This window comes from Austrofundulus limnaeus, unplaced genomic scaffold, assembly GCF_001266775.1.
Source record: "Austrofundulus limnaeus strain Quisiro unplaced genomic scaffold, Austrofundulus_limnaeus-1.0 Scaffold3, whole genome shotgun sequence".
Classification (NCBI taxonomy): Eukaryota; Metazoa; Chordata; class Actinopteri; order Cyprinodontiformes; family Rivulidae; genus Austrofundulus; species Austrofundulus limnaeus.
In genome coordinates, this window is record NW_013952405.1 from 5,250,893 (window position 1) to 5,263,479 (window position 12,587).

General features: G+C 39.3%; 1 protein-coding gene across 1 annotated transcript in view; it reads left to right on the plus strand.

The window, feature by feature from the left end:
- The window catches only part of lmbr1l (limb development membrane protein 1-like), a 17,833-nt gene that overhangs the window by 1,984 nt on the left and 3,262 nt on the right, over positions 1–12,587 (plus strand). The window contains exons 2-16 of the mRNA XM_014018839.1: positions 4,489–4,573; positions 6,520–6,553; positions 6,816–6,955; positions 7,642–7,745; positions 7,853–7,976; positions 8,063–8,131; positions 8,210–8,274; positions 8,369–8,441; positions 8,530–8,616; positions 8,704–8,780; positions 8,868–8,945; positions 9,037–9,110; positions 9,226–9,316; positions 9,393–9,459; positions 10,824–10,985. Coding sequence (XP_013874293.1) covers positions 4,489–4,573; positions 6,520–6,553; positions 6,816–6,955; positions 7,642–7,745; positions 7,853–7,976; positions 8,063–8,131; positions 8,210–8,274; positions 8,369–8,441; positions 8,530–8,616; positions 8,704–8,780; positions 8,868–8,945; positions 9,037–9,110; positions 9,226–9,316; positions 9,393–9,459; positions 10,824–10,985 — 1,330 coding nt within the window. The remainder of the gene's footprint in view (positions 1–4,488; positions 4,574–6,519; positions 6,554–6,815; positions 6,956–7,641; positions 7,746–7,852; positions 7,977–8,062; positions 8,132–8,209; positions 8,275–8,368; positions 8,442–8,529; positions 8,617–8,703; positions 8,781–8,867; positions 8,946–9,036; positions 9,111–9,225; positions 9,317–9,392; positions 9,460–10,823; positions 10,986–12,587) is intronic.

Here is a 12,587-nt window from a genome sequence, read left to right on the forward strand (position 1 = left end):
TCCAGGGGATTAATCATCAAATTAATCGTTATCGGCTAAATACCACAATTAATCGTGATTAATTTTTTTGCCAGTATTGTCCAACCCTACTCCAAACTTTTTTACATTCTAGTTTTTTTGAGAGAAGAGCCGAAAATGTGTAAACAGGCACTCAAAAACAATAGTTTTGGAAAAGAAACAGTGTGTTTGTAGGAAAAATGTTATCATTTGATGTTTGTTTGAATTTCACAAATGAATAAAATGGGGTTTGATTTTAAAAAGTGATTCTCCCCGACGCATTCCTCTGAGCATTTCCACTAAATGAAGCTCAGTGATATGAATGAGTGACACCACCTTAAACGTCATCTTGCTTTGAAACAAAACGTGTTTTAAATTCCAGGTGTCCGCAGCTTCACCCCCAGCAATGAAAAGCACGAGCTCAACCTACTTACAAGCAAATGACTGCTTTGTTCATTTGTCAGATCTGTCACATGCGTCAGGTGAAGTACAAAAGGAGAGAAAATCACATCCACAGCAAACAAAAGGCAACGGAAAAACCACACGTTCTGTTAGCACTGTGAGAAAGTCAGGATGAAAGAACTCACGACATTACATTCAAAGTGTGACGTGCGCCATCAGTGTTTTCTCTTTCTCTTTTCTTCTTTTATTGAACAGTTTTTCCATTTAAAAAAGTGGACTCAGATGTGATTTTTATTTCAAATTCTGGAATTATGTGGTTTTGACATGATTCTTATTGCTGTTTTTGAGAAACAGCTGAGCTGAGTTGCATAAGGAGCAGGAAAAAAATCTGCTAGGATATTTTTCATTGCTGCCAGATGTCTGTCTTCACATTGTCAATTTGCTAAGAGCATCTGGTAAATTTATGCATAAATAACACGAAAAACCTGCATAATATGATGTAAACAGTGCAGTGTATAGAGTTCACACCCTGCGCCTGGAGGGGTCAGGACGGATTATGTTCCAACTGAATTAAAGGTGTTGTAGCGGAGACATGAGGCACTGCGTCGGGACACTTGAAGATTTCAGGTTACTTTGCGAAAGCGATGAGAAAATGTCAACTTTTGGTAACATTTCTTTGGAGGGAACTGATGTGGTACTCTTGCACAAAACAGACAAGTTGCGTAGCTATTCTTGTAAAGCAGATTGGAAACCTTCTCTCTGTGGCCTGTTTGGTGCTGCAAGCTCTCTACACTGAAATTAAACGTCTGTTCACATAAACGTGGTGTTATTCTGGCCTTTCGCTCATTTCTCTCCCAATCCTTTGTTCCCTTCTTTTCCTTGTTGTTGGATTAGCCACTGGAAAGCCTGTTGCCAAATTTGACCTCAGCACTGAACAATTTTGCAGACTGAGCTGATTAGTTGTTGCATGCAAACCTTTGTTGCAGCTCATCATTCCAATTTGAACAGTCAATGCTTTTTTTATTACCTTTTTACAGTTAATGTTGTGCAGTKTTACTATTTTGCAATGCATTGTGGTCTAGATATATTCATGTCTACGTCTGGTTTGTTGAAATCACATAGTCTAAACAGCATTCTTATCTTGTGTAAATTTCAGCTGTGCTCTGTCTGCAGCCACTTCAACATCTAACAACATCACATGTTGAGGATACTGTATTTTCTAACACAATGTAAATTACCAATAGAACAAATAAGTATGATTGTATTCAAAGGTTAATAGAAAAGCAGGTGTAAAGGTTAAAAATAATAGTTGAACTTTGGCTTTGACTACTGGAATAGGAGGGTTTCACGTGACGTCACGATGCAGTGCCACGAGAGCGCGAAGTTCGGCTGGAGGGCAGGAAGTGAAAATGTGGAGGATCTGCTATCTGAAAAAATGCCCATATCTTGTGCAGTTTACGAGTGCTCCAATCATTCTAAACAAATTAATAATAATTATACACTGATTAAATTATATAATAAATGAAATAAAATTATAGGTCTTTTTATTAATGTTCGCCATATTTGAAGCACGTTGCAGCAGGAGGTTGCAAAAGAGGGCTGATTCATGGGGGAAAACACCTCAATCCACTATTTGGTGTCACCCCCACCCCACCGAACTAACATGACCCCCCCCCAAACTCCTTTCTGACTGAAGCCTGAAAATATTAGACAAGCGGCAAAAAATCTACAGGAAGATGAAAATAAAAAGAGGCCGAAGTTGAATAAAGTTCGGCAACGATGGAGAGACAGTGAGAAAGGAAGTGAGATATCTGAAATTAAATTTCCTATATTTGTACAACTATATTTCATAGTTAGAGTGAAGTTTAGTTAGTTATTTTTAGTGTCTTTGATGCAAAAAAACGTGGAGCTCCAGCTGCGGACAGGTGGACCAAGCCGCACACAGAACCTTTGCAGAGAGAAGAGCTCAAGGCAGATGGAGGAAAAGCAGTCTGAGGACTTTGACGAGGAAGTAGATGATTCATTATTTCGATTATAAGAGGCACAAGAAGAAGATCGAGCACCGAGCGGACTCTACGGGGGAAATCTTCGGTCCTGTTACCAGTCTGCCGGGGCAGACAGTGCGGCGCTAACTCAGTGCTAACTACACCGAACAGCTGATGAAAGCCCGTAAACAACTGGAGTTGTAGAACTTTTTATTCCGCGGGTGGATCCACAACCTCTGTACTAAACAGCTCCACGACGATTATCGTTTGTTTTTTGCCAGGGTGAGTGTTTGTTCTGATTTTATGTTAAGATCATGCTAGCAGTAGCCGCTAACGTCAACAAACATCCAGCACCTAACGACACAGAATGCTAAAAAGTCCAGATGAGGTCCACACTAAACTACCAGTAACTTAATACTCACTACTAAATAAACGATCATTATAAACATAACTTCTAAAACAAGTTAGCAGCTAACATACCTCTGAATGAAGTGATGGCTGCAGGCACCAGCATCCTGCTCCTCCCAACYGCAGAYGGTTTAAAGTCCACTTTTTAYGTTGTCTTTCTGTGAGCTTTCTACATTTTTCATCTTTGTATGATAATCAGTGTTATCATATGTTGTCATAGGGTTGGGCAGAATCGTGTGGAGTTATTCAGATAAACTTTTGCTTATTATTTGTCACCTGGTGATGTAAAACGTGTGTGGTACCGACAGCCTCAGCAAATCTTTAGGTTCAGTAGAATACTCATTCATCTTCATCATATGAGTCATGGCTGACATATTTGTGAACAAATTGTTGTTATATATCTTGAAATAGGACCTAAATCCATACAATATAAACTCTCTACARTAGTTTCCCCCATAGACATTTTACCCCCTGCCCTCCAGCGGAGCGGAGGTCACTCCGCCTTCGAAACCACCTGACTGAAACCCAGCTATTAACTATAAATCTATTTGGGGCATTGTTCCTAATTTTATGCATGTGCATACTCTAAAGAGGTCAATAAATAGGTGTTTCCTTCATTTACATTTCTTTCTAAATGTTGCTTTAACAAACTAAATGCAGTTTTGTTTAAGGTTTCAGTTTATGTTTGGGTCAAATGTTTGTAACCAACGACATTTTGGTTGTCAAAGAAGCGATAAAGTAAAACTAGGGTTTATGGCAAGGCTATTCATCTGGTGGCCTGTGGGCCACATCAGACCCACCAATGAGTTCTTTAATTGAAAAAAGCGAGCAATTTAGTTGAATAGTGGTGTTTTATTAAAACACTGATGTGCAAAAATTGATTTAAGTGTAGGTATTGTTCATTTAGTTGAGTATTAATTTAATTTCAACACATTTGCATTGTTAGCACTTTTTTTTTGGTGAGGGAGTTTCATGCAAAGGACTCGRTAACAAAATGTCTAAAGCTACTTTTATTTTAGCACATTTCCAGGATTAATTTATTTGTTTCTTCAGAGAACGAGTCTTTGTTTGTTGCTGTTGTTACCTTGGGGACCAGCGATTTGTTCCTGCTGTGCATGCCGGACTCCTGTGAGATCTGTATGCAGAAATGTTTTTTTTTATTGACTCATCACTCATGACGTTGCTACATTCTGCCTAACACGTTGGTACACAGGTGACATAAAATTTACTGCGAGGCAGTTAATCTGGGAAAAGTCGAGGCGTATTKAAAACGTCTAATTTAGCTGTTGGAYGAAAGATTTAGTTGTCAGACAACAGATCGCTGGCTAAATGTTGGATTAACCTCAATTTACATTCATATATCTGCCTTTTGTAGTCTGGTGCCAGAGCTCACTCAGATTAAGCTGTCTGTGTTTGACACCCCTTAATTTGTCACAGAAAGAAGACACTATCCCCTTGTTTTTAATAGTGTGACCTCAATTTCTTTGTTGACATTAAGAGGTAATCTTTGACATCCATCTGTCTCATTCTCCGAGGCCAAGTAGTCAGTGTTTTTAGCTTTTTCAGCCCTGCCTTTTTTGTCTTCACTCTCCCTTTGTTTTAAAAAAGAAATAAACTACAACTTTTTTATGTCCACTGTATGAACAAATGAAACATGACTGATTGCATGCAGCTAAGACAAATGTCTCTTCTGCAGATCTGCGTGCTCCTGTTCACCTGTCTCTACATGGTGTGCTACCTCATTCTCACCCACTTCAAGAAGGCTGCTGAGTTTGTCACAGGTGAGTTTGCAGAAACTCCGAGTCCCTCAACGAAGAAGCTCTCAAAGGCTTTCAGAAAATTGCCTCAAGGGAACAACCAACAATGTTGACTAGCATACAGGCTGCGTTAAAGCGTTGGAATTTCTTTCCGCCGAGTGTGTCCGCAGTACTGGTTCCAACCAGGAACTCCCTGTTCTGTTCTGAGTTAAAAGTCTCTATTTTCTTTACTTTGCAGTATTTCTTTTCATTCATATTTTTGAGAAAATTTTGCACGTTTGCCAGGAAGTATTTCTTTCGCTGAGGTCTCTTGGATCTTGGCTAGAAATGTTCAGAAAAAAAAAGGGAAATGTTTTTATGTGCAGCCACCTCTTCAAGCAGCACATCTGTGGATTAGCATGCTGGGGGGGCGGGGCTGTTTAAAAGATAAACAACAGAGACTGTTGAAATAGTTCTGTTTTTTTTCTAAATAGGTTTGTAGAAACATTATAAATAATTAATACCCTATGTTGTAGGTGTTTAAACAACCTCTGTTTGCAAAAACAGATTGACTAAGCCAATGGCTAAGAAAGGGGTGAACTGCTGCCCTCATTAAACTAATCTAATCTCAAATAATGTCAAAGTAGCTTATGCAAAAACAAATTTTAAACCTTTTATTTCACTTTAAATTTGACTGTACATGTACGTTTCTTCATATAACAGAAATACTGCATCATATTATTCCTGCGGGACGTGCCTCAGGCTGCAGGGACCACAGTAGCTCGGTAGTCAGGGCCTCAGTCTTATTATTCTGACACTGCAGGTTTGAGCCCAGGCTGCATCAGGAAAGGCWTTTGGCGTAAAACAAATGCCACATCTTTTGTATTAGTTTGCTTGCTGTGGCGACCCCCAAAAAAAGGAACAGCTAAAAGAAAAATTATAAGCTAAAAGTGCGCAGGAGCAACTGCAACAACACAGCCAGTGCTACAGTTAGCTAGCTGTTGCTCTTTAATTTTGCAATGAAAAATTTATAGTTTATATTTCATGTGAACTGCTACAAACTTTTAAGAATAAAATAACTGCAATTCACTTTGGTCTTGGCTGTTAACTAGTCAAAAAATGTCAGAACAAATCTTTATTTCTCCAAACTGAGGTTATTTACATTGCTATCTACAGCAGGTAAGATACTGCTTATATGATTTCCACAAAACTCCCCTGAAACAAGCAGTGTCACGGGCACGTAGAAGTACAATTATGTAACTTTGCAACTGTTGTTTTTCATAACAGGAACCGTGTTTAAAAATTATTAGAACTTCAGCCCACAAGCAAAACATGGTGCACTTGGATGCTTCAGATGGTTTTAATTAAACTTAAAAAAGGAGTGTAAATCCATGTTGTGTGAGTGGACTGATCTAATGCAGATTGGATCCTATTAGCTCTACTGGAAGCAGATGTGGGGCGTTTGAGTGGTCATCTTTCTGCTCCGCTGTGGCTGGGGCCTGGATTATTATGTGGGGTTTTGGAATCACACCAAGTGTAAACTCACATTTATTGAAATCTGTGCATCAGCAAACATGAGGGCTGTTCTGCCCTGCAGCTAAATGACAGTTGTGCAATTCTTCAGCATGCCGTTGTTTGTGACTTGTCAGTTACCAAGAACTGGTTTGTCCTCCTGAGGCGTTGCTTTGTAATTACCCAGCTGTGAGAACACCTGCAGAGGAAGCTGCGACAGTATCACATTCTTATCTAAAATGAGCACTTTCTTGGTTTTTGATGCATATTTTGTTCAGGATGTTGCATGATATTGACCTGTTCTTTGTATCTTCAATCTTTTTGTGTATTTGACTGAACTGGAATCTTAATCCTGCATGAACAAAATGTTCCTGGTATGTTTGTCCCCCCCGCTCACGCCCCTTTGTGAGCTCAAGGAGACTTTAGCTTCTTCAGCATTGTGTGATCAAAAAGTGATCAGTTTTTTGTGTTTCTTTCAGATGATGTTGAAGATGCCACTGTCAATAAAATTGCGTAAGTGAAAATCTTTAATAAATAACCAGTGAGCAGAATCTGCTGTGACTGAGTCAAGTGTCGACCTGAATGACCTCTCAGATACGAGTCAATGTGACACCTGTGGATTTATTGCCCAGTCTGTGTTCTCCTTTGACTTCGTCATTCTGGACTTTGTCCCTTCGCGCTGGCATTCATGTTCTCATCTTTTCACTGACCRATTAGACTGAACAAATCCTACAGACTGGTTTATTTATTTGTTATTAATTTTTTTCTTTTCTAGGCTGTGGCTGTGTACCTTCACCCTGTCTGTTGCAGTGTGTGCAGTACTGCTTCTCCCCATCTCTATTCTGTCCAACGAGGTTCTGCTCACCTTCCCACACAGTTACTACATGCAGTGGCTCAATGGGTCTCTTATCCATGGTATGTTTTCTTTTTTTTCTTTTCTTTATGTTAATTAGCTGACAGCTCCAACCAGCTAAAAGTGATACTGTTAAAAAAAATCAACACAGTGCATGGGTGGATGATGAACTCCACATCAATAGTTCACTGGCCTGTGTCCAAACGGATAATTATTATAGATGGAACAGCTCTGACCTAACAGGAGCACAGCTGAGCTTTAAAAAAGCACATCTGTTGCTGTTTTTTAATATTTCTGACTCTATTAAAAGGAGCACATAAAAATATAAAAATATATATAATTTTCCCCTGCCAAACAGCTTATTTTGCTGTTGCTATTGACTCTTGTTTTGAACTTCTGGTACCCTGAGGTGCTGCCAATCAAGTGCCTGGTATAAGATTTATTGCCAAGAAGCATTGTTACAACAAAGAAATAATCTACCAAACACAAATTTCGTAACTTTTTGTGCTGAGTACACTTAAATTCACAGTCCTGATGATTTTTATTGTGAAACCAGAAGGAACCATGCATGTAGTGTATTCTTATGTAAAGATACATTATGCTTTTTTTAAAATTTATTGTTGCACAATCTTGTCAATTCTCCTCAGTCTGTCAGCGTGGTGCCACACAGTGGGTAACAGTGGTACTGCCTGAGTGTCTGGTTCTGAATGGTTTCATCCAAAAGAACTAAATGTCTCTTTCTCGCCAGGTTTGTGGAACCTAGTTTTCCTGTTCTCCAATTTGTCCCTGGTCTTCCTCATGCCTTTTGCCTATTTCTTCACCGAGTCTGAGGGGTTTGCAGGATCTAAAAAGGTACTGGTTTCACATCGACTTTATGGGATTTAAAAGCCATTTGAAGACATTATTACAAGGGGAMAGCTGCACTGAATCGGATCGGATCGCCTTCTGTTTTTGTGCAGGGAGTGATGGCGCGAGTGTATGAAGCGGTTGTGCTGCTGCTGCTGTTAGCTCTGCTGGTGTTGGGCATCGTGTGGGTGGCGTCAGCCCTCCTCCATGACAACGTGGCCCGAAAGAGCCTCTATGGTGAGTCACTTTGACACCTGTAGATTCCTTATGGGATTACCGAGTCCTCTATTTTTTTGCTTCTATTCTTTTTCTTTGACCTGCAGACCTGTGGGAGTATTACCTCCCATACCTGTACTCGGGCATCTCGCTGTTCGGAGCGCTGCTGCTTTTGCGTGAGTACATGTCTGTGACGATCGTTAGTTGCGTTACCGTCTGACTCAGACACACTGACTCGCGTTCTCTCTCTCCAGTGTGCACCCCGTTTGGGTTGTCTCGAATGTTCAGCGTCACAGGCAGCCTGCTGGTCAAACCGAGGGTAAGTYGCAGACTGGATGTCCAGAATTAAAAGAAAACCGTATAAGAGCAAGACTGTATTTATACAATCAGTTGTATTTTGTTGTCCCATTCAGCTGCTGGAGGATGTAGAGGACACACTCAGCTGCACCGTGTTTGAGGAGGACTCGCTCTACAGGAAACTCAACTGTCAGTTTGTGACCACACTTATCCTCTTCTTGTCACTCTCATGACCTAAATGTAAACTTGAACGACTTCCTGTCTGTCTGATTTGAAGGTACCAGCRCATCATGTTGGGTCAAGCTGAACATGGAGGCAATGAGAAAGGAGTACGAAACRGTCCGGAGCAAACGTGTCGCTCTAGGTRAGTAGGACTGAGGAAGCCTTCTTTCTGCGGTGCACAATCATTCGTCGCTGCACACTCATCTGTTGTTCCCTTTCTCCCTAAAAGAGATGCGCAGGAAAGCCTCTCCATGGCAGCGAAACCTGGGCTATCCGCTGGCAATGCTCGGGCTTCTTGCGYTGACGGTACATAATGACCACGTTCATAAACTCTGCTTTAGTTTCWCATTTAGAGGTGTATTTCTTTAATGTAAGGGCTGCTCGTGTCTTCAGGTGATGTGCGTACTGATGGTGTGTTTCAACGTGCTGGAGCTGCTGCTGGATGAGACGGCGATGCCCAGAGGAATGGAGGTGAGGATTTAGTTTTGTATTCAAACATTTCACGCTGAGCCAGCAGCCAATCACCAGTGAGCACTCATCTTTGGTGTTTTCTGTGTCGTAGGACCCTCACCTGGGGATGGCCTCTTTCTCCATGTTTGGCTCACTGGGTGCTGCAGTTCAAGTGGTCCTCATTCTGTATCCTTTCAAATGCAAACCAGCGACGTATCTAGCAGTTGTCCCCCTTTCATATTGGAATTACCAAATAGTTTATGATCTGTCATTTGCTTTGTTTCCTCAATATGGACTTCAGCTACTTGATGGTTTCCTCTGTAGTGGGATTCTATAGCTCGTCTCTGTTCTGTGGCCTCCTGCCTCGTGTAAAAGACACAAACCTCACACAGGTATGTCACGGTTTGCTCCCGCAGCTAAAACTGGAAGTGTTCTTAGGAGAGTTCTCTAAATGTGTGTTTCTTTCAGATCATTGCAAACTGTGTTTCTCTGCTCATCCTGAGCTCTGCGCTGCCGGTCTTTTCACGCACACTTGGTAAGACGACAAAACAAATGACAAATGTAACTTTTATTTTTATGAGACTTTACAGCCAGGTGTCCATCCTAATCCAATTTAAAGTAGGTTTTACCACGTGCTACTTAGCTAACAGGGTGTAGCATTTTGATTTTTATTATTTTATTATTCATTTTCTCTTGGAGTTTGCTGGTAATTTAGACAGAAAAAGTGTGTGTAAGTGGTCACTTTGTTGTTGTTTTGTTCAAAAAGCCATTTTGGAAAACCATGGGAAATGAGGCACAATATAATTAGATGGTATTAAATAGTAAAGTTAGTGTAGGGTACTATGAGCATTTTCACTTTTTTTCCAAAAATTTCAATTTATTCTCTGAATATTTGGACATACACACCCCCTGAGCTCATCCAGGACCATAGTTTCCACTTTATAACTCTTTCAAAATAAATTTCAATGGAAGAAAAGGCTGGAGACCCTCCAAGTTGTTTCTCTTATTAAGTTGTTTTCAGTGGGGAGATTGGACAGTAGATATTGTCAATAAAAGCACACCAACTGGGAAAACACACTTGGGAAAGAACGTGTCACTATCAGGTGCCAGTTTGAAAAACAACAAAAACAACAACCTCAGAGTCGCATTCATTTTTCTAATTCCCTCAGTTTCCGTAGACAAACATTCTGAAAATCACTTCCTGCACTTATTAATTATAATACATAAATAAAAAAAACTTAAAAAGCCTGACTTCAGATTATGCAGCTGATAACGTAATCTAACTCTTAGTTCACTGAAGTGATTATTAAGTTGCTAACATTATTTTGAAGGTTCAGCRTCTACTGCTGCTGCTGGCCCTGTTTCAGCCGGTTATCTTACCAGCATGCCAGTCGTTCTGCTGAAGTGGTGCTCCATAAATAAATTAGGCTTTCTCAGCAGTGCAGACAGAGTTCAACTTGATCATTTTTTTTAAAGCGGTCACTAACCCAAACTTTTTAAAGTATTAACATTATTTGTATCAGTTTGAGTTTTTCTGAGTCACTGGCTCTGATTCAACAGTTAATATGAGCACTTGAGAATATTAAAAACATACAATCAAGACCTTTTTTTTTTTTTGATGAAAAATCTTTTCTTTATTTTTTGACTTTGTAAAAATTTCACCAACAGCAAAAACATGCTGGCTCATGGGACATATCTTTTACAGTTGTACTAAATTTAGCTCTGTATTTCACCCGAAGAGCTGCTGAATAATGGGTTGACCTGCAGTTCTAAGAAGGCCCACAAGAGTGCAGATGCCCATCATTAATGCACGAGTGACTGCAGCTGAGGGTCATCTGGAGCAGATCGTTTACAAGAGCAACATTTAGTTTTTGTTCTGCTTCTCCTCCTTTTTCTTAGGAATCACCAGCTTTGATTTACTGGGAGACTTTGGTCGCTATAACTGGCTGGGGAACTTCTACATTGTGTTCCTGTACAACATGCTGTTCGCTTGCCTCACGTCTGCCTCTCTTATAAAGACCGTCACCTGGGCCGTGCAGAGAGAGCTCATCCGTGCCTTTGGTCAGTCTACTTCTCTTTTTTTAAAGGTTTAAGTTTTATGTTTATATATTTTAACATTTGTGTAGGGTTGGGCTGTGATTAAATAACTGTATTTTGATAGCTGTGCCATAAGTCCCCCCACCCTCCACCGTCACCTGGGCCCCATTTCCCGACGGGGCTGGTCTCTCTTCCTCAGATAGAAAGAACACAATTCTTTCAGGAAATTGTAAAGAGACGAGAGGAGAGTCAGGTCCCGTTGGGGATTTGCAGGCACACCGCCCGGGACCCCTCGTATTACACGCACACACACACCCTTCAAACCTCCACCCATTACAAACAAGCACAAGAAAGAAATGCACACACTCACACAGTGTGGTTCCTTACAGTACAGATAGCATCTCTGCACCAAAGAGACTCTCCTGTACTTTTCCATTACCTCCCAAATTACTTTTGTTTGGTGSTTTATAGACTTTTATTCATAGTTCTTGGAAAAAACAAACAAACAAAGAAAAAAAAGAACCAAGTAAAAGTAAAAATACCTTAACAGAAAATCACTTTGGTAAACTGTGATGTGATAAAAAAAGAAAAAAAAGAACCAAGTAAAAGTAAAAATACCTTAACAGAAAATCACTTTGGTAAACTGTGATGTGATGATAAGAAATGTAAAAGTTATAAAACTGCTCTTAATAATGGGGAATGTAAAAGTACTTTTAAACAACTTCATGATGAGTTCCGGTCATATTTAAATTTGTAGTGTGTAAAGAGGTGTTACATTTTAAAGCCTTTTTTAGTATTTCAGCTTTTTATATTTAATTTCTTTTTAGCTATTTCAATTTTTTGCCATTGAAAATGAATGGGGCYATCTTCAACATCCTTCAAATCCTTTAAAATGTTTCTAAATCTTTATAGCATTTTGCACATTTTGTTCTGGTTATGCTCTTTTTCACGTTCTTGTGCTAATTTTAGCTACTTTTTGCTAATTTTAGCTTTTTTTTCTGCCATTTCAGCTAAAATTCTGCTTCTTTCCGCTATTCTTCTGCCTTTTTTTTTTACTTTTTTCTGCTACTTTGTGCTATTAATGCGTGTTACAGATTCCTTCTGCTATATTCAGCTATTTGCTGAAATTTTAACTAATGTTTAGCTGCTATTAGCTAAAATTATCTTTTCCAAGTTAAATACACAGTTTTGGTAGCTATTATAACTTTTTTCAGCTTAAGTTCAGCAAGCTTGTGCTCCTTATTCTTTCTTATGCTAATGAAATCATTTCCAGCTACTTTTTAGCTGTTTTACTGAAAATTTCAGCTGTTTCAGTTATTTTACTTCAAATAATCACTTATATAATTTTATGTTTTTTTCAGCTTTGTTTCTGTGTTAGCTACTTTTCAACTATAACTATTTCATCTTGGTTCTAATTTTAAATTGTGGCTGCTACCTTTAGCTTATTTTATGCTAATTTTAGCTGTTTTACTGAAAATTTCAACTGTTTTAGTTATTTTTTTCTACAAATAATCACTTTTATGTAATTTTATGATTTTTTTTCAGCTTTGTTTCTGTTTTAGCTACTTTTCAACTCTAACTATTTCATCTTGGTTCTAATTTTAAATTGTGGCTGCTACCTTTAGC